Source organism: Balaenoptera acutorostrata, chromosome 7 (assembly GCF_949987535.1).
Source record: "Balaenoptera acutorostrata chromosome 7, mBalAcu1.1, whole genome shotgun sequence".
NCBI classification, from domain to species: Eukaryota; Metazoa; Chordata; class Mammalia; order Artiodactyla; family Balaenopteridae; genus Balaenoptera; species Balaenoptera acutorostrata.
The window spans coordinates 24,055,794-24,082,535 of NC_080070.1; the positions used below are offsets into that span (position 1 = coordinate 24,055,794).

Genomic DNA, 26,742 nt, shown 5'->3' on the forward strand with positions numbered 1-26,742 from the left:
ACACTACCATATATAGAATAAACAAGGACCTACTGTATAGCACAGGGAACTATATTCAATATCCTGTAATAACCTATAATGGAAAAGAATCTGAAAAAGAAATATATATATACAACTGAATCACTTTGCTGTACACCTGAAAGTAACACAACATTGTAAATCAACTATACTTCAATTTTAAAAGAAAAAAATTAGCTGTACTACTGTTGAGAGGAGCAGTGATGTCAAGAAGGAGCAAGATGAGTGAGCACAAGGGGATACAGGGTGGCCAGAGGGAACACAGCAGGGGAAACCTGGATGGGAGGAAAAACCAAAGGTCAGAACTGAGAGTGGAAAGAGTCTGGACTGCAGAGTCAGGAAGGCCCTGGACCCAGAGTCTGTCACTTACTAGCTGTGAGGTTGTGGGCCAGTCATTTTGCTTCACTGAGTTTGTTGCTGCAGAAAACTAGTTCCTCTGATCCTTCTAAATTAAACAAGAGGCAGTAGACTGCAGTGGCCAAGAGCCAGGTCCCTCTGGAGCCAGATGGCTCTGATGGAATCCCAGCATTATCACTTACTCTGTGGCCTCAGGCAAACTATTTTTTTTTTTGTAGGTTTTTTAAAAAATTTATTTATTTTTATTTTATTTATTTTTGGCTGCGTTGGGTCTTCGTTGCTGTGTGCAGGTTTTCTCTAGTTGCGGCGAGCGGGGGCTACTCTTCATTGCGGTGTGCAGGCTTCTCATTGCGGTGGCTTCTCTTGTTGCGGAGCAGAGGCTCTAGGCGCGCGGGCTTCAGTAGCTGTGGCATGTGGGCTCAGTAGTTGTGGCTCACGGGCTCTAGAGAGCAGGCTCAGTAGTTGTGGCGCACGGGCTTAGTTGCTCCACGGCATGTGGGATCTTCCCAGACCAGGGCTCGAACCTGTGTCCACTGCATTGGCAGGCGGATTCTTAACCACTGTGCCACCAGGGAAGTCCCTTGGGCAAACTATTGAACCATTCTGTGCCTCAGTATCTTGGGGGTGTTAACAGTGCCTCTTAGGTCTGTTGTGCTAAGGTATATACTTAGGTATATGTATATACCTTACGCACTTCATATACTTAGGTATATGAAGTGCTTAGAAGAGAGGTAGCAAGCATTGAATAAGAATTAGCCATTATTAGTAGTATTATTATTACCATTATACACATGTAAAGTACCTAGAAGATGATCAGTATTAGTTCCCTTTCCTCTTCCCCTGGAATTTGGCTCTGGGCAAATTGCTTGTGTCCCCATCACTTGAGCTACACCCCCAAACAAGCATGGCCAATGCTCCACAATACCCTCTGAGTTGTCTGTGGGTACCATCCCCTTTCCTATGCAGATCTCCTTTCCACAGGATCCTAAGCCTAGTTTCCAGTTTTCTACTGACATCTTTTTGGAGGAAGTGAGGCTAGCAGCCTTCTCTCAGGGAAGCTGGATTCCTTTGACTGCCCAAAGGAGGAATCTGTGGATCCAAATGCACCTGATCCCACAGACATCCCTTGTTGAGGCAAGAGGTCCCCAGAGGGGGGCCCAGGATTGCTGAGGAGCCATGCCCATCGACACTCCCCAGCAGGGGGACACTTGCTTCCAATCATCAGTCCAGGGACAAGCTGCATGTTCTTGCTCATTCGTCTTATGATCAATGCCCAGTGAGGCAGCTGTGGCCAGAGCTTTTGTCCTTATATAGAACCAACTGGCCAGGAAGGACAGCCAGCACATTAAGCTGACATCAGCCTGACATCTGTCAGCTGTGACCTCACTAGCACCAAGCTCTTGGCCTTTCAGAATAGCTTTCAGAGGAAGTGGAAGACAAATTAGATCAGGACCAGGTAAACAGGTCAAGACGGGGCCTATGGAAAGAAGCACATCAAGAGTTTATACAAAAACCTTTTATTTACTGTTTATATTTTGTCTCCCTATCCCTACCCCCTGATCTGGAACCCAGCCAGCTGCTAAGGCTTCCTGCTGTCTGGTTCTTGAAACTGGGGCCTCGGATGGGGGTTATGAGAGGTGGGAACGTCTTTACCCACTGGTTGTGGAAGTTGAAGGAAGCTTTCCTGCCTGGCTGAAGTGTCAGCAGCTTCCCAGGGGAGCCCCTCAAGTCAGAGGATCCATCCCCCACTGGACAGATACAGGAAAAGATAACATGCATCTCTTGGAGGCCCAGAGGCTCCCCGTCACTCACTGCTTCTATGCCACGCCAGGCTCCATAGCTGAACTAATCTCTCACCTGGAGATGGAGCCCAGCAGCAAAGGGGTGGGGTTTGGGGGCAGGATAGACAATGCTGCGATGCTGGGTCCTAATCAACAAACAGGAAACAGGAAGAGGTTGGCCTGGTTGAACTGAAATGGGAAAGGCGAAGAAGGGTGCAGGAAAACCCAGGGTGGCTTAGTGGCCTGGAGTGGAGCCAGCTGGACACTTCATAAAGAAAGGTCACAGGCCCTGTGGGAGTAAGCACTCCCAGCCCCGCAACCACCCTGAAGAGGGGGAAAGGAGCTCTGTCCTCCCATGGACAAAGGGCTAATGACACAAGCAACACTTTTGGTCTGAGAGTGCCAGGGAAGGGCACCCACTGGCACCCGAAAGGGCAGCCTGCCTTGCTGGTCACCACAGCCCACTCTGAGTACTGTCACCCCTGCCTGCACCTTTACTGCCCACCACGAGCTCTGCATACCCCATGACCCCCACTGGAGACTGACGCTGCCAGCCAGGTGGGGCAGAAACAAGGACCCTGAGCTCCAGGGCCCCGCCCCGGGTAAGGCCTGTCCGTGGAGATGTCAGGGCTCTTTCCCACAGTCCTGCTGCCGTGAGCCAGACATACTGAACTCTCCTGGGAGGGCACTGGGCCCTCAGGTTCTCGGGAAGAGGAGACCCTGGAGAAGCACTCTCAGGCAGGAAGAACAGCCTCCGAATGGTATTTGTTCCTCCTTCTTGTCCCAGGTCCTGCTCTCCGGGCTCAGAAGTCTGAGTCTGCGTCCATGAGTTCTGCCTCCATCAGGTTGGTGCGGGAGTGAATGGGCCCTAGCCCCTGCCGTCGGCCCTGCGCCCAGGCCATGGGGGCTGGGGCGCTGGGCTCTGGGCAGAAGGGGTTGGAGACCAGGGTCCAGGCTCCCTGTCGGTAGGAGTCCCCAGCTCCCCAGGCACCCGCGGCCACCAGGCACTTCTGCCGGGGCAGCTGGGGCAGCCGAGGGACAGCACTGGAGGCAGGGGCAGGGCCCGGGACGGGGTGGTGGAGCTCAGGGGGCGACACCAGCGGGCACACCTCCTTCTTCCTCTTCCTCCGCTTCTTCCTCCGGCCCAGGCGCTTCTCCAGCTCTGGGGAGATCTCTGCCTCAACCAGCCACAGGTTGGCTTTTTCCTCCGGGGGTACTGACAGTGGGAGAGAGAACGTGAGCCTGGACCCTAACTGTGTCCACATCATGCCTTCTCTCCTCGGGGCCCTACTCTTTTAGCTCAGGAACCCACACTTTAGATCCTCCAAGGCTTTTCCCTCCCCTCCCCTGCTGGCAGCCCCTGGTACTCCAGTCCCAGGAACCTCCAGCCTCTACGTCCCCCACCTTCCTACAGAAGCCGGAACCCCATACCTGGAGTTGCCACAGGGGTGACAGACACATCCTGGGGCAGTATGGCTCCTCTCCGGGCCACCATCTTGGTGACATGCTGGGCCCAAGCAGAGGACACATCGGCCGAGGGCTCATTGAGGTCAAAGGCCAAACCCGCTGTGGGGATGGAAGGAAAGGATAAGGTACCATGACCGCCCAGGCCCTCACAATGACCGCTCCTCCCTTATTTAGCACCATTCACCATCCCCCAGCCCGTGGCTCCCACTTGACTTAGCACAGAAAGCCTGCCCTAGTGAACACAGCAATCTCTACACATCCCCAGCCTGAAGAGAGGGGCCTCACAAGAGGCCAGAAATCCAGTCCCTGGAACCTAACTTCCTGTAGCCCAGGGAGAACAGCTGGAGAAGACGGTTGAAGGCGAGGGAGATGAGTCCTTTGGAACCAAAGCACCAGCAAGCAAGATCCAGGGGCAGGAACAGAGAGGGGAGAGTGGCCTGGGATGGGGGCAGGGTGGGGACTGGAGGAGAACCAGTGTGTGAGAGAGAGGAGGGAGCCATTCCTCACAGCCTTCCAAACAGTCCATGAGGCCACACCGGCCTAGAAGGAAACTGGGAATGGGGTGGAAGCTCACCCACAGGCCCGTCGTGGGAGACAGTGTGCATGCTGAAGGAGAGCTCCTGGCCTGGGTTCTGCAGAAGCTCGTGCCGCTTGGAGAAGGCCTTGGCGATCATCTTGCTCTTCTTGATCCGTCTGGGCTCATCGTCACTCTGCCCCGTCAACCTGAGGGCAGAAAGGGTGGGGGAAGGGGCATAGAGGAGCAGCTGCTTCCCCTCAAATCTTGCAAAAGACCAGCGGATCCGTTCCATCCAGGAAAGGAGCCTCCAGACGGCCTCAAGGACCCTGAGGGGTAGAGGCCTTCTGTGCCAAAAAGGGGGCCTAGAATGCAGGGCTCCTGTGCTCCGTTCTCAAATCACTCCACTCTTAGAAGACACCGGCAGCTGGCTCAGCCCTTGGCCCATCCTCCCAAGGACAGGAGGTGTCACCAGGGGGCAGTGGTGAGCCGCAGAAAAGGCTGCTTTCGGCGGCTCAGGGCAGGCCCTTAGAAATCACACCTGCTCAAGGCTGTGCTGGGACACGTGAGACCAGACAAAGCCTAACAGATGCCGAGGCTGAGAGAACAAGGCAGCAGGGTCAGGACAGGCTGCTGCTGACCCCACCTGCACCAGGTGCGCCTCCAGATGAGCAGCGTGGCCTTGGTCCAGACCCACGTGCTCATGGCAATGCCGGTTCCAAACATGGCAAATAGGTTGATCTTCTCCACCAGAAGGCTAGGGCGATTCTTGATCTCACAGTCGGGGATGGGTTTCTTGGTGGGCAGCCCGATGGTCACATTGGCCTGGCACCTGTGGTGAGGGGTAGTACACAGTTGAGGCTTTCTAAGTCTCCTGGGTGGGTGCCCAGACAATCAATCCAAACACTTTAGAAAGAGGGAAGCCCACAGCCCTGATTTGCAATCCTGGGTGATCATTAGAGTCACCTGGGAGCTTTTAATGACTCCTGATGTCTGGGCCACACCCCAGACAATTAAATCAAATCTCTGGGGGAGGGACGTAGGCATCGGTGTGGTGTAAAGCTTCCCACGCTGGAAGCTGCTGGAGCCTTTAAGGAAGAGTCTGAAGCAGTCAGATTTTAATGAGCACTTTAACTGCTATTCTTGGTATCAGTAGGTACTGCAATTCTTTAAGCAGCTGAGATGTGTTACCTTCTCAGATTCATCCTCATTGTGACACAAAAAAGCACAGGCAAAAGCAGAAAGCATTAATGGGTTGTTAACCTATGGTAGAGAGGTAACTACTTCTGTGCAGAGATTTGCAATAAGCTCTGTAAAGAGTCCATGAGAAATAGCAAGCAACTTCTGTGGCCAATGCAAGAGTCAGTTGGAGAAGCCAAAACTCAGGATGGCTTAACAGTTACAAACATACCAGCCAGAGAGCCTTGGGGGTGAAAGGGGAGGGTGGAGCTGGGCAGGGACCCAGAGGGCTGTCCGCCACGTTTGCAAATTACAGAACAACTATCAGCTTAAGCGCCCAGAGCAAGATGGGCAGTTTCTCTTGTCATCTGAGGCAGGGACCTGGCAGACCCCTGCTGGACAGCAGAGGAGGGTCTCCAGCTCCCACCACTGCTGCCCCCAAGCCCCCAGCCCCCTACTCACAGCACGTAGTCCCGGAAGCTGCGCTCCCACTCAGCCTGGTTGAAGAAGTCGTAGAAGTGGCAGCTGAAGGTGATGAGCACAAAGCCAAAGGCCAGGAAGCCAAAAATGCCTGCGGAGGGACAGGGGTGGGACAGGGTGTCACCAATCCCAGGTATGGAAGCAGCAGTGGGGAAGAGGGTGTTCGCCCACTCAGGCCTGAAAGACAGCTGAGTTCGGGGTGAATTCGTGCTGGGCTCAGTTTAAGAGCTGTTTTCTCTACAAACTTACGGTTACCAAAGGGGAAAGGCGGGGAGGGATAAATTAGGAGTTTGGGTTTAGCAGATAGAAACTACTATATATAAAATACATAAACAACGTGGTCCTACTGTATAGCACAGGGAACTATAATCAATATCCTGTGATAGGGGCTTCCCAGGTGGCACAGTGGTTGAGAATCTGCCTGCCAATGCAGGGGACATGGGTTCGATCCCTGGTCCGGGAAGATCCCACATGCTGCAGAGCAACTAAGCCCATGTGCCACAACTACTGAAGCCTAGAGTTCGTGCTCCGCAATAAGAGAAGCCACCGCAATGAGAAGCCCGCGCACCGCAACGAAGAGTAGCCCCTGCTCGCCGCGACCAGAGAAAGCCCGCGCACAGCAACGAAGACCCAATGCAGCCAAAAATAAAAAAATAAATAAGAAATTTTAAAAAAAAGATTACATGAAAACTTAAAAAATTATATCCTGTGATAAACCATAATGGAGAAGAATATATCTATATCTGTATCTGAATCACTTTGCTGTACACCAGAAATTAACACAACATTATAATTCAAGTATACTCCAATAAAAAAATTTAAAAAAGAACTGTTTTCTCCAAAATAAGACAAGATTTTGGAGGTGCTTAAGGCCACTCTGGGAGGGTCCCAGCAGGAGGGAAGTAGACATGAGGAAGCAGTCTTGACATGAACTTGAATTCTTCCAACTGAGAAAGAAGCTACCTTCTCTTTTCAGCTGCTACCACCACCACCATCAGCACCAACACACACACACACACACACACACACACACACACACACACACGGCCTTATCTTGCCTCCCTGGCTGCTAACTTGCCCCACAATGTACTTCAGCCTCCAAGACTCTTCCCCAGAGGGTGCGGTGCTGGGATGGCACACTCACCCAGGCGCAGCATGGTCTCGTTGATCTTGCTGGCTGCCTTCTCGCTCAGCAGCCCAGGGTGGTTGCTCTTGATGGAGAACAGGGTCATGACTCCTGAACAGAAGGGAGATGGCAGACATTAGTGGAGGCCAGGCCACTCTCCTGGGAGGAATAGGTGCGTGGCAGGGGCGGGTCCCATGGTCCTGGAGTCCCAGGTCTGATGACTTCTGGGCTGATTTAAAGCTTGGGGAACTGGAGACACTGGAGCACAGCTGGTGGCAGATGAGCCATGGACTGGAAAGACTTGGGCAGGGCACAGATGGTCAGTGGAGACGAAAGATGCCTCAGTCCTGGTCCGGCCTCCCCAAGTAAGGCAGCAGGTCAAAGCTATTATGATGGAAAAGGCCTAAGAAGAGACTCCAGGACAGTGCTGTCCAAGAGAAATATAATGTGAGCCACATTCATAATCTCAAATTTCCTAGAAGCCACCTTCAAAAAGTAAAGGGACACAAATGAAGCTAACTTCAATATATTTTATAAACAATATATCATTGTTTATGACATTATCATTTCAACATGTAATCCATATAACACACTGTTAATGAGATAGTTTGCTTCTGTATGTGCTGAGTCTTTGAAGTGCAGTGTGTATTTTATACTTATGACACATCTCAGTCTGGATTAGTTTCACCACACATGGCTAGTGGCTCGCGCTAGCCACAAAGGATCACACAGATACAAAATATAAATCAGAGGCTCAGCCACTGCCAAAGAGAGGGAAACGAGGTGCGCTGAACAGAAGACTGATAGTGCTGGGGGAGGAAACTGAAGTTTACAAAGAACACTCAACGAAAATGAGCTAAGATACGGAGGCTTATTGTGGAGGTGGCAGATTGAGACAGGGAAATGAGGAAACAGAGAATCTGTGCATGTTGTGAAAACTCTGTGTGTGTGTGCGTGCGCACTCGCCCTATGAGCAGAAAGGAGAAATGAAGCTCCAAAGACTGAGCATGTATATAAATTCAGGGCGCGCACGATTGAAGGCTCCCAGCTGGCCCATATGCAGGCAGGGTGGTTACTCAGGGTGTTCACCACACAAGGGCATCTGGCCAGGGCTGACCAGGGGCTGGAATCCAGCCCAAGCTCCACTCAACAAGCCATGAGCCCTGGCACAAAGCTGGAGTAAGGGGAGCATTTTTCTGGCCCGCACAAAGGTGCTGCCTGCACCAAGTGCCGTGGTGCTGAGTCTGCCCATGGGCACCTTCCCCTTTGCACCAAGGTCCTGCATGAGGCAGCTGAGGTCCCACCTCAAAGGCAGCAGAGCTGGCAGCTCCTGGCTCCTACCTACACAGAGCAGATGCTCAGCACATTTTGCTGCCCGACCAGTCCTGGCCCGGTCCTCACTCACCTCGGATGAGGAAGTAACCTCCCACAATGAGCACCAGGCCGATCGGGGCCAGCACGAAGCCAGCACGGTACCGGTAGTTCTTATAGCCCACAAAACAGATGCCGCTCACGGAGTCCCCATCCACCTAGAGCAGGAAGGGGTGGGGGGACAGAGTCAGTCACTGTCTCCCTCACCCAAGCCTGCCCCACTCAGATCCCCACCCCCTACCAGTCACTATACCTGGGCCACGGCGAGGATTGCCACTGTGAGGACAAAGGGGAGCGACCAGGTGAGCAGGTGGAAGTAGGAGGTCTTGCCCGAGAGAGGCTGGTAGGTGGTCCCCAGGGCTTTGAAGGAGGTGTGCCAGGCATAGGTGAGGACCACAAACCAGACGACGCCGGCCATCAGGGCATAGTACACGATGACGAAGATGATGACACAGGACAGGGTCTCGTTGGAGCTGCACAGACATGTGGAACGTCATTTGGGGCAGTCATTCTGTACTCCCTCTACGAAGTCTCTCCGCCCTGTCCCCAGTCCCCTGGCTTCTAAGGTCTGGAGGTTCCCTAGCAGTCAGGGCTTGGAGACTAGGCTCAGGTCAGAAGTGAAGAGGATACAGAAGATGCCCCTTTGAACAGATGCAAACAGTCCAGGCTCTAATGCTGGAGACCTTGGGTGCAACAAGGCAAAGCTGAATCCCACGCTGAACTCTCCGTTTCAAGACCTACCTGCCCCTTCTGTGGAAAACGCACATCAGCCTCTTCCCCTCACCCTCGCCTCTGGGTCCGCAAGACACCTACGTGGGCTCCCCAAGCCTCATGGTGCCATCAGCACGGCAGACGATCTCCCGACGGGCACCGTCCATGAACTGGGCCAGCCAGCCAATGCTGCCCACGAAGAAACACGCGTTGACGTAGAAGAGAATGACAGCAGGGTAACGATTGGAATTCCGCCAGTCAGCCACAAATGTGGCCTAGAAGAGAGAAGTGGGGCCCATTCTGTGAGGTTAGGGTTATTCTGCTGCCCTTATCTGAACCCCCAGACCCCTCTTATCGCCATCCTTCCCCGAGGACCCCTGCCAAGTCCTCCTCCCCCCTCTCCCAGAGCCCAGCCTCTCTCAGTGACAATCAGCTCCCTTCCTACTTTATAGGCTGCCTGAGGGTCCTGGGCCCTGCCGCTCCCCTGACCCTCCACCCACGGGCCTGCCTTCCGCTGACCAGGGTGAAGAGCGTGCAGAGGCCCGTGACGGCTCCGAAGGCCGCGATGTAGCTGTGCATGTCCTGGTGCTCGGCCTCGGTGAACAGCGGGTTCTGGCACTGGATCCCACAGCCCTCCACGTCCTCATACCAGCTCTTGGGGTTGTCAGTCCGAACCAAGGGAGCCTCACATTGGCCCGAACTGTTGAACTTGATGTTCTGCACCTCATTCTGGCAATGAGAGAAGAGGAGAAAGTGCACAGGGGAGCAGTAGGCTCGGGTGACCTCTGGTTTAATAAGAGGCGCGAAGGTAGCATGGCAGAGAGGCCAAGAGCCCAGGCGCTGCAGACAACCTTCCAGCATTTGAATCCTAGCCTTGCCACTCACGACTGCATAGCCTGGGGCAAATTATTTGACCTCTCTGTTAGCTCAGTTTCCTGATCTATAGGATAGCAATACTTACTTCATGGTGAGGTCTAAGGGTTAAATGAATAAATAAATGTAAGATGTTTATAATAGTATTTGGAAGGTAATAAATAATAATAATTAGTATTACTACCATCATTATTATTATTATTAATGTGCTGTCCTTCACCACCCAGAACTAGATCACATCCCCGGTCTTGGTGTCTCTTAGCTGTTTTACATGTGCAAGCCTTGACTCCCTAAATACACAATAAACTTCCCGAGCATAGGTTTGTCATTCATGACTCCTGTAACTCCCCATCACCTAACGGAGTGGGTGCTCAAAAATCTTTTTATAAATAGATAGATAATCCCTGATAGACTGGCTCAGCTTGGCGAGCTTCAGTTTGGGTCTGTGGCTCACTGACGCCATGGCTGTAGACTTGGGATCTCCCACAAGAGAAGGCGCTGAGCTCCTCTGCCCCTGCTGGGCCCTGTCCTGTGCCTGGTCCCGCCCAGCCCAGACCCTGCCCCACAGAGCACTTACCGGGCAGCCCTCGGGGAAGTGGTCGGGGGTGCAGCGCAGGAAGTCGGGCCAGCCCCGCTCCCTCTCCACGATGGCACAGGGGCCACGGGTGGCCTGGCAGAGGGTGCGGCTGGGCAGTTCCACCCGGTTGTTCTCACACTTTGGCATGTACACAGCACACAGCAGGGGCTGGATCACTGCCCAGCAGCGGGGGGCGTTCCGGAGGCCTGGGGGTAGCAACAGTGTGGACACATTGCAGTGAAGACCCCTCATCACTCTGACCCACAGACAGACACAGCTGCACCGCTGTTCCCCGGGCCTAAGGCATCTCTCTTTGCCACGCTGCAGGCCATGACTGCTCAGGACGGTCAGGCACGGCGTTTCTCAGCAGGGCATTTAGGCTTGACCGTTCTTTGTGCTGCAGGAGTGTCCCAGGTACTGCAGGACATTTGGCATCCCTAGACCCTGCCCACTAAATGCCAAGAGAACCCCTAAGTCCTGGTGACAGACAAAAAATGCTCCTCACCCCTCCCACTCCAGGGTGGGGATTGGAAGAGGCCTGAAGAGGAACGTCTGGGACGCTGGTGATGTCCTATTTCTTGATCTGGTTCTGGTTTCATGGGTGTATTTACTTTGTGAAAATCAAACTGTGCACTTTTCTGTGTGTATATTACAACTCAATTAAAGTTCTTAAGAAACGGCCCCCATTTCCAAATGCCCCGCTAAGGGAATGTTAGCACCTCTGGCTGAGAACCCCAGGTCAATTTACCTTCTACTTTTTCAGGGACATTGTTAAAACCTTCTACAGTCCACAGGGAAGGAGTGTTGTGGGACCCACCCTCACAGGGCCCGTGCACCAGAACCAGGAGTTGCTTCTCCTTGCCCAGACCCCAGGACCCTTGTTCCTCTTACCAAGCTGAGGTGAGACAGAGAACAGGTTGGAGCTTAAGAAGAGGTAGTCAGGGGAACCAGGTACTCCAAAGCCAGAGGAGGAAACAGGAAATCAGATGGAGAGAAACAGAGGAGGCTGTGTCCAGTGCAGGGGGAGGAAAGGTGTTGTCAGCCAGAAAGAAACAGGTGGAGGTCTCCCAGCACCTCTACCCCAGCCCAGGCCTCTACCCTGCTCTCCCTGTGGCTGGGCTCACTCAGCATTCTACCCCCTTCGCCCCTCCTGAGTCACCCCTGCTTCAGGAACACCTATTTCCCAAACAAGAAGTTGTATTAGGAAAAGCTTCTGAGGATGTGAGAGCCAACGTGGGTGACTGCCCAGGCTGGGGGTGGTGAGAGCAGGTAACTAACTGCTCTTTTTAGAAGGAAGGTAATATAGCAGAGGGATAAGGAGCATGGACACTGCAATTAGCCTGCCTGGGTCCAATTCGTGGCTCTATCATTTCCTGGCTGTGTGATCTTAGACAAATTACTTGATCTCTATGTCTAGCCTCAGTTTCCTCATCTGTGAAATGGAGATAATATTGAATAGACTTACCTTGTGGAACTGTGGTGTAGAGTGAGATAATGCATCAAATGTGCTTAGTGCAGTACCTGTCATGTACTAAGCACTCAAGAGATATTAGCTGTCACTATTAGTAATCTGAGGCCTCTGACCATTCACAGCTCTCACTAGACAAAACCTATTCCAAGGGTGCAGAGCAAGTTCCTGTCACTTAAGAAGCAATGTCCTTGGGCAACGGTTCTCAGACCTGACTCAAATCAGAATCACCTGGGGGACCTTTATCACTCTAGATGGAGAACCCAGTCTCAAAGATTTTGGCTGAGAGGGTGTGGGTGGAGTACACAGCAGTGGTTGCCAGGGGCTGGGGTAGGAGAGGGCTCTGCCTACTAAGGGGCAACACGAGGGAACATTTGGAGGTGATGGGACTGTTCTCTATCTTGAATGTAGTGGCTGCATCCGAACTCTATGCGTTTGTCTAAACTCATAGAACTGTGACAACAAAGAAAAAGTGAATTTTACTGGATGTTTATTAAGCAATATATTTTAAATGCGGAGGGGCTCCCTAGAGTAATATGTATTTTAGAGGAGCAACAGGCAGATGCTTAATAAAAATACTGTGGGGACTTCCCTGATGGTCCAGTGGTTAAGAATCCGCCTTCTGGGACTTCCCTGGTGGCACAGTGGTTAAGAATCCACCTGCCAATGCAGGGGACACGGGTTCCAGTCCTGGTCCTGGAAGATCCCACATGCCGCGGAGCAACTAAGCCCGTGCGCCACAACTACTCAGCCTGCGCTCTAGAGCCTGTGAGCCACAACTACTGAGCCCACGTACCACAACTGCTGAAGCCCACGTGCCTAGAGCCCATGCTCCACAACAAGAGAAGCCACTGCAATGAGATGCCCATGCACCGCAACAAAGAGTAGCCCCTGCTCGCTGCAACTAGAGAAAGTCCACGCGCAGCAGTGAAGACCCAGCACAGCCAAAAATAAATAAATAAATAAATAAATTTATTTTAAAAAAAAGGAATCCGCCTTCCAATGCAGAGCGCAGGTTTGATCCCTGGTCGGGGAACTAAGATCCCACATGCCGCGGGGCAACTAAGCCCGAGCGCCTCAACTAGAGATCCCGCGTGCTGCAAACTACAGAGCCCACGTGCTCTGGAGCCCGTGAGCCACAACTAAAGAGGAGCCTGCACGCCGCAACGAAGATCCCGCGTGCTGCAACTAAGACCCAACACGGCCAAAAATAAAATAAAATAAATTAATTAAAAAATAAATATTTTAAAAAAATATTGTGGAATATGGGCTGGCCTTAGTGACTTGCTTGACCAATAAAATGTGGTGGAAGTGACGTTCTCAGACTCTCAAGCCTGGATAATAATAAGAAGCCATTTGGCTTTTGCCTGGGTCTCTCTTGGAACACTTGTTCTTGGATCCCAGTTGCCATGAAGTAAGACCAACTATCCTGAGGCTGTCCTGCTGGAGAGGCCTGGTGGAGAGACCACATAGAGAGGCCCTGGGGCCAAAAGAAGAAAGAGAAAGAGATGCTGGGTTTTTCGAGTTCCTAGCTTTTCCAGTTATCCCAGTGAAAGCCACAGATACCAGGGAACAGAAACAAGCCACCCCTGCTGATGCTGTCCAGACTGCAGATTCATGAGCAAAAGGAATGGTTCTTGTTTTAAGCCACCAAGATCTGAAGTGGTCTGTAATACAGCAATAAATAACTAGAACACACACACACACACACACACACACACACACACACACAAACAATATTGTGTTATCTTTCTGGAATTTGTGATATTTATGATAATTATCAGCTTTTTAAAACGTGTAATGTGTTTTTCTTTTTATCTCATTTTAAATATTGTTTTGTACTTTAAAAATAAATTACCCAAGGAAAAAATAGATTATTAAATAAATATTAAAAGACAATTGAGGAGGCATCTAGGGAAAAAATAAGTTGAATCTTTACCCCATTTCTTACATAAAAATAAATTCCAGATGAATCAAAAATAACTACATTATTTTAAGAAATCAGAGTACTAGAAGAAAAAGTGGAAAATGTTGTTTTAAATCTTTGAGTGGAGAATGCATTTTGAAGTATGACACAAAACTCAGAAGTTTTGAAATAAAAGGTTTAAAGAAAAGACCTCAGAAAAATAGATAAATTCAGTAGGGTAAAAAACAAACAAGATCATAAGAAAAGCAACACACTGAGAAAATATATTTCCAATATGTATCACAGGTAAAGAATTACTTTCCTTACATGCATAAAGCTCTTCCAAATCAATAAGAAATTCACAATCCTATAGAAAAATGGGCAAAAGACAAACAACAGAAAATACAAATGGCCTTTAAAAACATAAAGAGATGTTGTCTCACTCAGTAAATGTGAAATAAAACTACGATGACATATAATTTTTTAACCATTAGAAGGATAAAGATCAAAACATTTGAAAATGCTGTATTGGCAAGAGTGGGGGGGAAACTGGCACTTTTGTATATTTTTAGTAGGACTAAAAATTAGTAAACATTTGTGGAGACTATTAGACACTAGCTGTAAAATGTTATACTAGCAATTCCACTTCACACGTTCACAAAAATCGTATATAAGATTATTCATTGCAGTACTGTTTGTAATAACAAAAGAGTAGAAACATCCTTAATATTTATCCATCAAGAGTAGACCTACTAAATAAAATATCACACATCAATATAATAGAACACTATCCAGGGTTGAACTATTTGCAATAAAATGGAACAATCTCCAATATGTCTTGTTTAATGGGTGCAGCTGAGTGGAGAACAGCCCAGAGAGCTGCTACTGGTTATGGGAGGAAAAAAGAATAAAGACACATGTACATTTGTACATATGTTAGATATCAATAAAAGAATACACACAAACCAGTGTTGGTGGTTGCCTGTGGGAAGCGAAATGGGTAGCTGGAAACAGAAGTGGAAGGATTTAACTTTTGCTACTTTCGAATTTTGTACTATGTTCGTATACTACCTATTTTATTAAAGTAATTAAGCTTAAAAAATAAATACGCAAGTTACTGGGATGGGGGAAGCTCCCCAGCGAAGAAAAGGGAATGAAACTGGAAACAAGAAGAAAGGGGACATCAGCTTTATCTGTTTTGTTTTGTTTTGTTTTGTTTTTAACATCTTTATTGAAGTATAATTGCTTTACAATGGTGTTTTAGTTTCTGCTTTAAAATTGTTTTCTTTCTTTTTCTTTTTCTGTCTTTTTTTTTTTTTTTGGCTGCAAGTCTTAACCACTGGACCGCCAGGGATTTCCCTTGTTTTATTTCTTTAATAAAATATGAAACAAAAAGAAAAAATACAGACACAGGTGTTATATTAGTCTCTGCATTTTTCTATATTTATACACTTTAAAAATAACATTTGCCACAATTTAAACTTTAAAAACGAATTTTTTTGTGTGATTCTGACGATCAGTCAAGTTGAAAACCATTGTTCCAAGGATGGTTTAGCATTAGAAAATTTCATCAGGACCTCCCTGGTGGCGCAGTGGTTAAGAATCCACCTGCCAATGCAGGGGACATGGGTTCAAGCCCTGTTCCAGGAAGATCCCACATGCCACAGAGCAACTAGGCCCATGCGCTGCAACTACTGAGCCTGCGCTCTAGAGCCCGTGAGCCACAACTACTGAAGCCCGTGCACCTAGAGCCCATGCTCCACAAGTGAAGCCACCACAATGAGAAGCCCATGCACCCCAATGAAGAGTAGTCTCCGCTCACGGCAACTAGAGAAAGCCCGCGCATAGCAACGAAGACCCAACACAGCCAAAAATAAATAAATAAATAAATAAATAAATAAATAAATTTTAAAAAAAGAGAAAATTTCATCAATGCAATTTACCATGTTAACAGATTAATGAAGAAAAAATCATATGATCATCTCAATAGATACAGAAAAAGTAGTTGATAAAATTCAATATCCATCCATGATAAAAATAATAATTGGCAAATTAGGAATAGAAGAAAACTTCCTTAATCTGATAAAATGTTTATAACTACAAGAGACCTACACCAAACATCATATTTAATGGTGAAAGGTAGAAAAGCTTTCTCTTCAGAATGAAGAAAAAGTCAAGGATGAAAGATGCTACCATTTAAAAAAAAGTTTTTTTTGATGTGGACCATTTTTTTTAAGTCTTTACTGAATTTGTTACAATATTGCTTCTTTTTTTTTTTAAACATCTTTATTGGAGTATAATTGCTTTACAATGGTGTGTTAGTTTCTGCTTTATAACAAAGTGAATCAGTTATACATATACATATGTTCCCATATCTCTTCCCTCTTGCATCTCCCTCCCTCTCACCCTCCCTATCCCACCCCTCTAGGTGGTCACAAAGCACCGAGCTGATCTCCCTGTGCTATGCAGCTGCTTCCCACTAGCTATCTATTTTACATTTGGTTGTGTATATATGTCCATGTCACTCTCTCACCCTGTCACATCTTACCCCTCCCCCTCCTCATATCCTCAAGTCCATTCTCTAGTAGGTCTGTGTCTTTATTCCCGTCTTGCCACTAGGTTCTTCATGACCTTTTTTTTTTTTTCCTTAGATTCCATATATATGTGTTAGCATACTGTATTTGTTTTTCTCTTTCTGACTTACTTCACTCTGTATGACAGACTCTAACTCCATCCACCTCACTACAAATACCTCCATTTCATTTCTTTTTATGGCTGAGTAATATTCCATTGTATATATGTGCCACATCTTCTTTATCCATTCATACAATATTGCTTCCGTTTTCTGTTTTTGGTATTTTGGCCACGAGGCATGTGGGATCTTAGCTCTCCGACCAGGGATCGAACTCTCATCCCCTGCACTGGAAGGTGAAGTCTTAACCACTGGACCTCCAAAGAGGTCCCAGTGCTGCTACTATTACCATTTCTTTTCTTTTTTTTTAAATGGCCATATTATTTTATTTTTGGCTGCGTTGGGTCTTCGTTGCTGTGCACGGAGTTTCTCTAGTTGCAGCGAGCAGGGGCTATTCTTCATTGTGGTGCATGGGCTTCTCACTGTGGTGGCTTCTCTTGTTGTGGAGCATGGGCCCTAGGTGCATGGGCTCAGTAGACACCTCCAGGACATTGTTAACTAGAAGTGGTAGGGCTTCCCTGATGGTCCAGTGGGTAAGAATCCACACTCCCAATGCAGGGGGCCTGGGTTCGAGCCCTGGTCAGGGTACTAGATCCCACATGCATGCCGCAATTAAGAGATCCTGCGTGCCGCAATTAAGAGATACTGCGTGCCGCAACTAAGACCTGGCGCAGCCTAAATAAATGAACAACTATTTTTAAAGAATGTTTAAGAACAACAAAATAGATAAATAAATTATGATGTATTCTACAATGGAATACTATTCAGCAATGAAAAATAAGCTGCAACAACATGGATGAATTTTACAAAATAATGTAGAGCAAAAGAAATGACATAAAAGAATACACACAGCATGATTCCATTTGTATAAAGTTCAAAAACATGCAAAACTGAAATATACTGTTTAGGGATTCCAAAACTAGATGGTAAAACTATGGAGGAAAGAGGAAACCATTATCAAAAACATCAGGGCAATGGTTACTTCTAGAAGAGGAGGGAGGGGGATGTGATTGGAAAAAACAAAGAGGGAGCTCCTTGGGGGGCCCCACCATCACTTGACTCAGGTGTCACTTTATAATTATTTGTTATTTAGTACCTCTGTGTCTTATTCACCTTCTGTATACATGCTACATTTCACAATTAAAAACTTAACAATCTGACGCAAAAATGAAAACTTGGGCCCGTGGGTATTTCTCTGTATTTTTATACTTTCTAAAAATGTGTATTTTTAGAATGATTCTGATCATCACCCAGGTTTGAGAACAGCTCTAAGGAAATTCTTCCTGATCTGCCCCTGCAAACAACCTACCATCACCAACAATAGACCTCCTCTCAGTCTCTCAACTAGGTGTCTGGGAGGCAAATGAGAAACTCCTCCCAGCTTCTCCAGCTCTTTCCCACTGGCTGCCCCTGGCTGGGTGACAGGGCCGCACACCCCTGTGCGCACACACAGCACAACAGTGGTCAAAGAGGCTACGTGCTGGCTCTCAGGGACCTGTTTCTCTTGCCAGCCGCAGGTCTCTCTGCTTTCTTGCCCCATTTACCAAACCAACCAGATTTGGCTGAAGGTGGACCATGGCCTGGATAGTATGTTTGTCTGGTCAGCTTGGAATGCCTGAGAGGAGACATTTCAAGCTATCCTGGGGAAAGATGCTGAGTGCCTGAAGAAGCCCAAGTCGAGAGAGTGGAAAGACATAGGAGAGACAGACCTGAGTTCTATATAAACCTAGAAATTGGCCCAACCTCAGCTGCAAACTTCCTCACTTGATGGCATGCTTCCAAAGGCTCAGCAATCTAGGCGGAGGAAGCTCATAGTGGGTACCTCTCTTCAGCAACTCTTATTCCAGATCTGCTGGAAATCTCCACATAGACGTCCAATGAAGGCCTCTAATTCACATGGCCCATACTTTCTTCCTAAACCTCCTCCTTCTCTAGCATTCTCCAGCTTAGTGAAAGGGAATGATACCACCTTCCATCCAAGCCTAAAACCTGGGTCCTCCTGCTCACTCATCAGCAAGTCCCATTGGTTCTACCTCTGAAACTCCGGGATCTGTCCACTTCCTCCAAGCTGTTACTCCGGTCCTGACCGCCATCATCTCTCAGCTGGACTACTTCAACCATCCCCTAAACAAGCAAACAGGCTCCAGGATCCCCCTCCTCCTGTGGCTTCTTCACACAGTACTCAAAGAGATCGGTCTAAAATGCAAACATGATTACATCTCTTTCTTGCTTAAAAGCCTTCAGTGGCTCCACACTATCTTCTGAAAAACAACCAAATTTCCTAATATGGGGTATGAATCCCTTTATTTTCAATTCTCTAGGTCTTATCTCTTATAATCCTATCCCTCAAATGCTTTGATCCAGCTCTACTGAAATTTTTATACTTCCTTAAAAGTACCAAGCCCTCTCACCTCTACACCTTTGTGCATGCTATACCCTCTTCCTATCCTTCCCACCCAAATCTTCCTTGGCCCCAGTCATTCCTACTTATTTCTCAGGTTGTGGGTTAAATGTCAGTTCCTCTGGGGGTCTTCCCTTGCTCTCCAGAGTCCTTTGTGTTCATTCAGCATCCCACCCGGTCACAATACCTCTCAGAGGTGTTGCTAAAGCCTGTTTAATTATCTGTCTTCGGATCCTGTCTGAATTCTTTGTCTATTTTTTTTTTCGGTATTCTTTGCCTTTATTTGCCCCAGAACCTGATCCAGAATGACATATAGCAAGCACCCGACACCTAACTGAATGAATGAATGGACAGTTGTGTACTCAGAACTCTGAGACTTTTAAAAAAGTAAAGAAGTCTCTACTTTCAAAAGTTTACAGATGAAGACAACCTAAATCATCTTCACCCACAAAAACACCTCCAAGAGCCAGATGACACTGACCACGTCCAAAGCCAAATCAAGACCACCAGCTCAGGACAGGACAAATCACTAGCCAGAACCCCCAGCAGAAGGCTTGTCTGTGATTCTCACGCTCGGCTCCAGTTCACTACCCGCCCACTGACCCAGCTGGCCCCAACTCCTGCTTCTGGCCCTACTTCATATAAAACATCCAGCAGAAAGACCAGACACAGAAAAAGAACACCCAGAACACATATGGGAATGGGACTGAGCTGAGAGATGAAGGGTGGCAGCAGAGAAGAGCTCAGAATGAACTAAGGACCAGGGTTCAGTGCCGGCACCCCTGCAGGACCCTGCCCCACCAGAGCCACAGCTAGTGAGGTTCGAACCTACATAGCCAGCGGATGGTTCTGACTCCTCAACTTTCCTGCCAAAACCACTTCTGCCTGCTCAGCAGCTGCTCTCAGGAGTATGGGCTGGAGAGAGGTTCATACCCTTTCTGCCTGATTTGATGGTAACTACAGAAGGGCAGCATCACACATGCACTTAATTTAGGAGAATTCGACCATGGGCCCCTGCAAAATAAATAAAAAGAGAGAGAGAATGAACACATATTCTCTCATAGTGTGAGCAACTCAGAACTGGGTGAGATTCTAGTGCCGAGACTTTTTTTTTTTAAAGGAACATTTATTTATTTATTTTTTGGTTGCGTTGGGTCTTCGTTGCTGCACGCAGGGTTTCTCTAGTTGCGGCGAGCAGGGGCTACTCTTCGCTGCAGTGCGCAGGCTTCTCATCTGAGGTGTCTTCTCTTGTGGCAGAGTACGGGCTCTAGGTGCGCGGGCTTCAGTAGTTGTGGCACGCGGGCTCAGCAGTTGTGGTTCGCGGGCTCTAGAGCACAGGCTCAGTAGTTGTGGCACATGGGCTTAGTTGCTCCATGGCATGTGGGATCTTCCCAGACCAGGGCTCGAACCCGTGTCCCGTGCATTGGCAGGCGGATTTCTTAACCACTGCGCCACCAGGGAAGCCCTAGTGCTGAGACATTTAAATTTTCCATACATCTGGCTCCTAAACTCAAAGAAACCTTGTTTATACCTTTCTTTTGTGTATTTTTAAAAATCCTTTCCCTCTTCTGCTCTTTTGCATTTATGTAATTTTAAAAACTAAAATTATATTTTCTATGTATGCCCCTTCATATATACTGTACATTACTATATGTTGCACATTCATACAAACATATTACCATAAAAGAGTATGTATGCAAAATCCCATAGACCTTATGTTGTGGCCATTTATGGATTTTTCAAAGCTACTGTTGGTTACACATGGTTTCTGCCTACATGTTGACCTTAGAACCTGATACCCACAAAGGATGTGGCTCCACCATGGGTACCATCCTCCAGGTTCTTCCTCTGGCATCTGTACCAAGCCAGGAATGACATGACTTTGTCCAACATCCGGCAAAGACTCTGAGAACTCTAGTGGCCAACCTAACAATGACAGGCAGCCTACAAACACTCCCCTATCAGGATCCTTACCCGTCCCTGGGGCAGAACTGAGATGTGGGGCATCCAAGGCCTATCAAAAGACGGAGGTTGCCAGGTCTGCTCCTGTCTTTTGATTTTATTTCCTGTTTCTTCACGGACAATTTTGGAGTCACCCTAGCTACAAGCAAGGGGTGGCAAGGCCAGTTCCCTCCCCTTCTCTTTAGGTCCCCAGCCCAGAAGAGTGACAGGTGGGGAGCTAATCCACTCCACACTGCTAAAGAAGGACCTGCTTGGGTTCAGTCTGCAGTTTTTCAGGCTGGGTCATAATCCCACCATGAGGTGAGGGTTCTGGGACCTCAGACCACCATGAAAGTATCCAGGGGGCTCTAGACATCCCACACTTAAGTGTCCTTCCTCAGCCCAGACCAGCCTGAGGGTCCAAACTTCCAAGGAACCCACAAATAATGGGTTAGGAATCCATGAAGGAATGAATGAAGGAATAGTCTCATTCCTTCACAACCTCGGACAAGGAACCGAGTCCCCATTTTTCAGATGAGGAAACTGAAATCTCCTGTCAAAGCAAGACACGATCACTGGACTTCTGTCTCCCAAAACAAGATTTCTGGAACTTTCTGGTTACCTTTTAATTACTCATCACCAGGGGTTTCTTACCCTTCACAAATTTCACTCAGTTCTTTTCCCCCACCCTCTCCCTCAATGCCTATATCTTCTACCCCTATCTTTCCCTTTTTCCTGCCAATTCGATTTCCCAGTCTCTTCTCCAAGGTCTAAACACCTCCTTGAATTCCCGAGGACCCCGCTTCCATAGTGGCACCTACGTGGAGCATCTCCTTTTCTTAAAAAAAAAAAAAAAAAAAGTCCTTTCCTGTGGCTCAGAGCCACCATCCCCCTCGCTCTCGGGCCCCTCATTCCCCCTTTTCCTCTGCTAACCCACCCTGCTCAGGCCTTTGTGATCCGCTTCCTCAACTTCCTCGCCCTCCCGCCTCATCACCGACGGTCCCATCCTGCATACAGCCTGCCCCCAAAGTTTCAGACTCCGTTCTTGCAACTCTCCCGGGCGCTGCTCCCGCCCTCTCAAAAGCTCAGGCTTGAGCCTATTCTTTCCGAGAATGCCCGCATCCCATCACCACAAACCCCCGGCTCCGGCTCCCGCGCGCTTACCCGACCAGAGCACCAGCTTGCCGTGCGCTTCCTCCTGGGAGTCCGAGTCCCCGGCCAGCAGAGTGGAGGTGGCCCCGTAGGGCAGCGCCGAGCCCAGGCACACGTTGTAGCGCAGCGGCTCGCAGGGGGTGGCCCGGCCGCAGTGGCTCAGCAGCGGCGGAGGGCCGGTCACGGCCGCGCTCCTTCTCGCGCTCCCGCCCGCGCTCCGCGGCCCAGGCCGGGTCGCGTTCCCGCTCAAGGCCGCCCCCCGGCCCGGGCCCCCCAGCAGCAGCAGGAGCAGCAACAGCCCCAGGAGCAGGAGCGCCGGCCCCCGTGCGAGGCGGGCAGCGGCCATGGCCAAACCCGCCAACTCAGCAGAAGCCCTGGCGCCCCCGCCCGCTCTCCGGAGCCCCCAGGCCACACGCGCAACACTTGGGGCCTCGGGGGCAGCTCAGGCGACCTGTGCGCCCCGCGAGTCCGGTGCCGGGCCCCCCCGGACGCTCCGCGCGCCGCGGGCCCTAGGCGCCCAACTTCGCAAACTTTGGAACCCGGGGCCCATGTTGGGCGGTGGAGGCTCGGGCCGGGATGCACAACTCTCTACCCCTTCCCCTGGCAATCCTAGTTATCTTCAGCTGCGGGAGTCCCCTGGGCCCCCAATCTCTAGCCCCATTCCTTCTCCCACCATTAAAACCACCTCCCGGCCCCGCGATGGAGGCCAGGCGCGGGCCGGGGGTGCTGGACTAGGTTCCCGGCTCCACCCTCGCGCCAGCCTGCGGCCCAGACGCCCACTTGGCTGTACTGTGCCGCAGCCCCGGGACTCTCCCCGCCAACTACCCGGCTCCTTTGTTGCTCTAGCTCGCTCGACTCTCTGGAATGCACGGGCCTCGGCGAGCCAAGCCCGGCCCCCCCTCTTCTACGGCTGGGGGAGGGACTGGCCGAGGGAGGGAAGAGGAGGAGCTCGAGCTTCAGCGTCCCAGGCGCCCGGAGAGGCCCGGACCAGGGGCTCTGGTGACCCCGCCACTGCCTCGGGGCAAGAGATGGGTGGCAATCGTGGCCAGTAGTTGCCACAAGACTCAGCAGGCACCTTGATTGGCCTGAGGATCGTTCAGCCCGGTCGTCTGCAGGGAGAGGACTCCTCTGGTTTACGGTGGGAGAGACAGGGGGTGCCTGAAGCCTCTGTTACATCCCGCCCTGCTCCCCAACCCGCCAGTCTTTTCTGCTTTGCGTTAGATCTTTCAACTTGTCCTAGGGCCCCATGGAGAAGACCAGGGTTTGGGGTTCCCACTCGTCCGAGTCCTTCCAGCTCAGGACCTGTGTGAGAGTCTACCTCAGAGTCACTCAGGGCAGCTGCCCCCCACTGCTGTTACCTCGGGGAGCAGGTGTCTGGAAACCAAAAGTGCCAACATCAAGACTTTATTGCTACAAATGTGTGAAGCTCTGAACTGTGGTTGCCAACAGCTGGCCTGGCGTGTCTTTAGTTATGTCCAAAGGAGGCCAGTCCCTCTTTGATGGCCCTTTGCTGCTCATAGTCTGGCCAAGGAAGTTTATGCTGCTCTCCTTCCCTACTCTGCTTATTTTGCCTTTTCTCACTCCTTTGCTTGTCATGTTTTCAGTCACGGAATTTGATTTCACCCTGCAGCGGTTTCCACCTCTTAGTAACCAGGGGTCCAGCTGGAGAGTGGACTTGCATTGAGCAACTTTTCCATGTTGCTGATGGGGCAGCACACTAGGGTGGCTTTTCCTTTCTTACCACTGCCGCTACCCCTTCAGCCTAGCCCAAGTGAACTAGTTCTGTTAGGTTTGGCCATTTTAGAGCAAATTAGCTATTTCACTTCAGCTACCATCCTCAAGTGTTACATAAGCCCTAGAGAGAGAGGATTTAATTCAATTTAGCAAGTCTTTTTCTGAAATCCTGGGATGTGTATAGCACTGTGATAGGCATGACATACTTGAAGAATTTGAGAACTTGGATTTTTACTGTGGAGTCAAGGCTTGCCCTCAAGAAACAGTAATATACTACGACAAAGCAGCAAAGTCTCCTCCTCTAGGGCAAGGACCTTATTCTATTCTCTGTATCCACAAAGCATCCAGTGCAGTCAGGCATGCAATATTAACCACTCGATAAATAAGCTGCCAAAATGAGGTGTACAGTGAGTGTACTATAGGAATTTATAGCAGGAAAAGGTCAGTGTGGGTAGCAGTGGAGGAGGTGGGATTTGAATCCAGCCCTGAAAAGTGAGTAGGAAGAGTTAGAAAAGTAGAGAGAAGCCCAGCTGGCATTACAAGTGGAGGAAACTATGACTATAGCTCAGAGCATGACCAGCCTGGCAATCAGGACATAGTAGGGGGTAAGCAGGGAAACTGACTGGTAGGAAACCGCAAATGACATACAGAGGAATTAAGGTTTCATTACACTGGCAATAGGAAACAGTGAAAAATTTTGACCAGAGGAGTGATATGTTTAAGAACATTAATCAGTCAATGTGAGGATGGTACGAAGGGCAAGAGTCTGGAGACAAGAGACCATTTTGAGGGAAGTCGCTGGTGATTTGTGGAAGAAGTGGGAATAGTCTATGTCATCAGGGTGTAATATTCCTACTGGAAAAATAATTTAAAACATTATGACCTACCTCAGTTATTTATTTTTTTTCTGTGATATAAATGAAATGGCTGTTATGTCTAAAGTTTGAGCCACAGAGAAGGTTGCCTGATACCACACCGTTGCTTTGCTTTAGGAACTTTCTCCACTTGTTTTCTATCTGGTTGTTACTGTGGCAGCTTTGAAGCCCTCTGGGATTTTCTCCGTAGTCCATGCATTAGGGAGAAACCTATGCATATGCTCAGGCAGCCCCTTACCTTTCTGCCTAAAAATGTTAGCAATTCTTCAAGTATGAAGGCTGTACCATCCCTTGTCTGGGATTTCTTGGGAAGCAGAAGAATCTTTTGTGGAAGAATCACATCATTGTAATATAGAACCTTTATTCTAGAGATTGAGAAGAGCCTACAGTGTTGTCTTCCATCCAGAATGTTCTTCCCTTCAGGAGGAGGGAGAAGATGTGCTAATTTCTCAACTCCCTGAGACTCACTCTCCAGGAAGTGGAGATTCAGGATCCTGTCAGACAGCAGGTTCAGGAGAGGATGGAAAATGTTCAGTGGGGACTAGGGAAGAGAGGATTTCCTGGTGGTTCCTGAATGGCATTCAAGGTCCTGGAGAAAGCCCACCCATCCCCTCCTTCAGGCATACCAAGACCGCCAGTGTCTTTTTTTTTTTTTTAATTAATTAATTTATATTTGGCTGTGTTGGGTCTTCGTTGCCGTGCACGGGCTTCTCACTGCAGTGGCTTCTCTTGTTGTGGAGCACGGGCTCTAGGCGGGTGGGCTTCAGTAGTTGCGGCAGGCAGGCTCAGTAGTTGTGGCTCACGGGCTCTAGAGTGCAGGCTCAGTAGTTGTGGCGCATGGGCGTAGTTGCTCCGTGGCATGTGGGATCTTCCCGGACCAGGGCTCGAACCCGTGTCCCCTGCATTGGCAGGCGGATTCTTAACCACTGTGCCACCAGGGAAGCCCCCGCCAGTGTCTTTTAGAGACTCCTCTGAGTGATCTGACACACTCCTGTTCTCCAACCTCATGGTAGCAGGGTGAGAACTGCTCCTCTCCTGAGCCTGAGCCACCACCGCCCAGTCCCTCCAGAGTCTTAACCCTGTGTACATGTCGTAACACAGTCCTTTTGTCAGGTTCAAGAGAAGCTATCCTGTGTGACAGTGTATTACAGTACTTGATTTGTCACAAGTAGCTTCTTGATTTCTGAGTCATTCTCACCAAATATTTTGGCATTTTGAGGTCACACATTCAATGTTGACTCTTTGTTATTTGCCTCTGGGCCCTCCACTTGAAAAGAATGAACATGAAAGTATCTGTGGGCTATCCCTGGGTATCCTTGAGACCTTAGTTGCTTCCTCATGGTTCAGTTGTCACACCTGCCAGAATTTGGAGCATAATTGTTGTAGTGCTCCAGTTCTTTCTTTTTTCCCGTGTTTCTTATTTTACAATGAAGAGCATCAGTCAGAGGGAAAGGACAAAATGGGAAAGGAGCTAGATAAGCTACATCCTCAGAGGAGTACAGTCGATTTGGAGTTAGAGACCTGACTAGCCAACCTCTGAACAACTTAGTCTAAGTCCCTATTTCTTTCTTTATAAAAATGAGATATTATCAGTTGTATTTCAATACATCAGAAATGAATGTTCTGAAAAGGAAATTATGATGGCAATTCCATTTACAAAGTATCTAAAAGAATTAAGCATTTAAGAATAAATCTAACCTAGGAGGTGAAAGGCTTGTACACTGAAAACTACAAAAGGTTGCTGAAAGAAATTAAAGAAGACCTAAATAAATGAAAAGACATTCTGTGTTCATGGATACAAAGACTTAGCAATGTTAAGATGTTAATACTACCCAAAACAATCTATAGATTTAACACAATCCCTATGAAAATTCCAACAGCCTTTTTCACAGAAATGGAGAACTGGATCGATCCTGAAATACATATAGAATTACAAGGGGCCCTGAATGGCCAAAACAATCTTGAAAAAAGATTAATAAAATTAGAGGGGGCTTCGCTGGTGGCGCAGTGGTTGAGAGTCTGCCTGCCAATGCAGGGGACACGGGTTCGAGCCCTGGTCTGGGAGGATCCCACATGCCGCAGAGCAACTGGGCCCGTGAGCCACAACTACTGAGCCTGC

At 49.0% G+C, this 26,742-nt stretch overlaps 1 protein-coding gene across 2 annotated transcripts; it reads right to left on the reverse strand.

Annotated features, from left to right (window-relative positions):
* Positions 1 to 1,876: 1,876 nt before the first annotated feature.
* Positions 1,877 to 22,889, reverse strand: SMO (smoothened, frizzled class receptor). 2 transcript variants are annotated; one of them, XM_057550419.1, is made up of 12 exons: positions 22,027 to 22,889; positions 10,455 to 10,660; positions 9,524 to 9,733; positions 9,107 to 9,279; positions 8,547 to 8,766; positions 8,328 to 8,451; positions 6,941 to 7,033; positions 5,779 to 5,887; positions 4,784 to 4,969; positions 4,198 to 4,346; positions 3,588 to 3,722; positions 1,877 to 3,372 (listed from the first exon to the last, which is right to left on the reverse strand). In XM_057550419.1, exons 1-12 carry the CDS (start codon positions 22,358 to 22,360, stop codon positions 2,960 to 2,962), a joined length of 2,352 nt encoding a protein of 783 aa, XP_057406402.1. In that variant the 5' UTR covers positions 22,361 to 22,889; the 3' UTR covers positions 1,877 to 2,959. The 2 variants fall into 2 exon arrangements, with proteins under 2 accessions (XP_057406402.1, XP_057406403.1); XM_057550420.1 differs by lacking the exon at positions 22,027 to 22,889 and adding an exon at positions 11,346 to 11,451.
* Positions 22,890 to 26,742: the final 3,853 nt, after the last annotated feature.

Coding starts and splice junctions, on each gene's coding strand:
- SMO (XM_057550419.1), bottom strand. CDS start 22,360: ATGGCCGCTGCCCGCCTCGCACGGGGGCCGGCGCTCCTGCTCCTGGGG. Junction 3,723..4,197: donor CTCCCACGACGGGCCTGTGG/GTGAGCTTCCAC, acceptor CCATCCCCACAG/CGGGTTTGGCCTTTGACCTC. Junction 3,373..3,587: donor CACCCCTGTGGCAACTCCAG/GTATGGGGTTCC, acceptor TCCCACTGTCAG/TACCCCCGGAGGAAAAAGCC.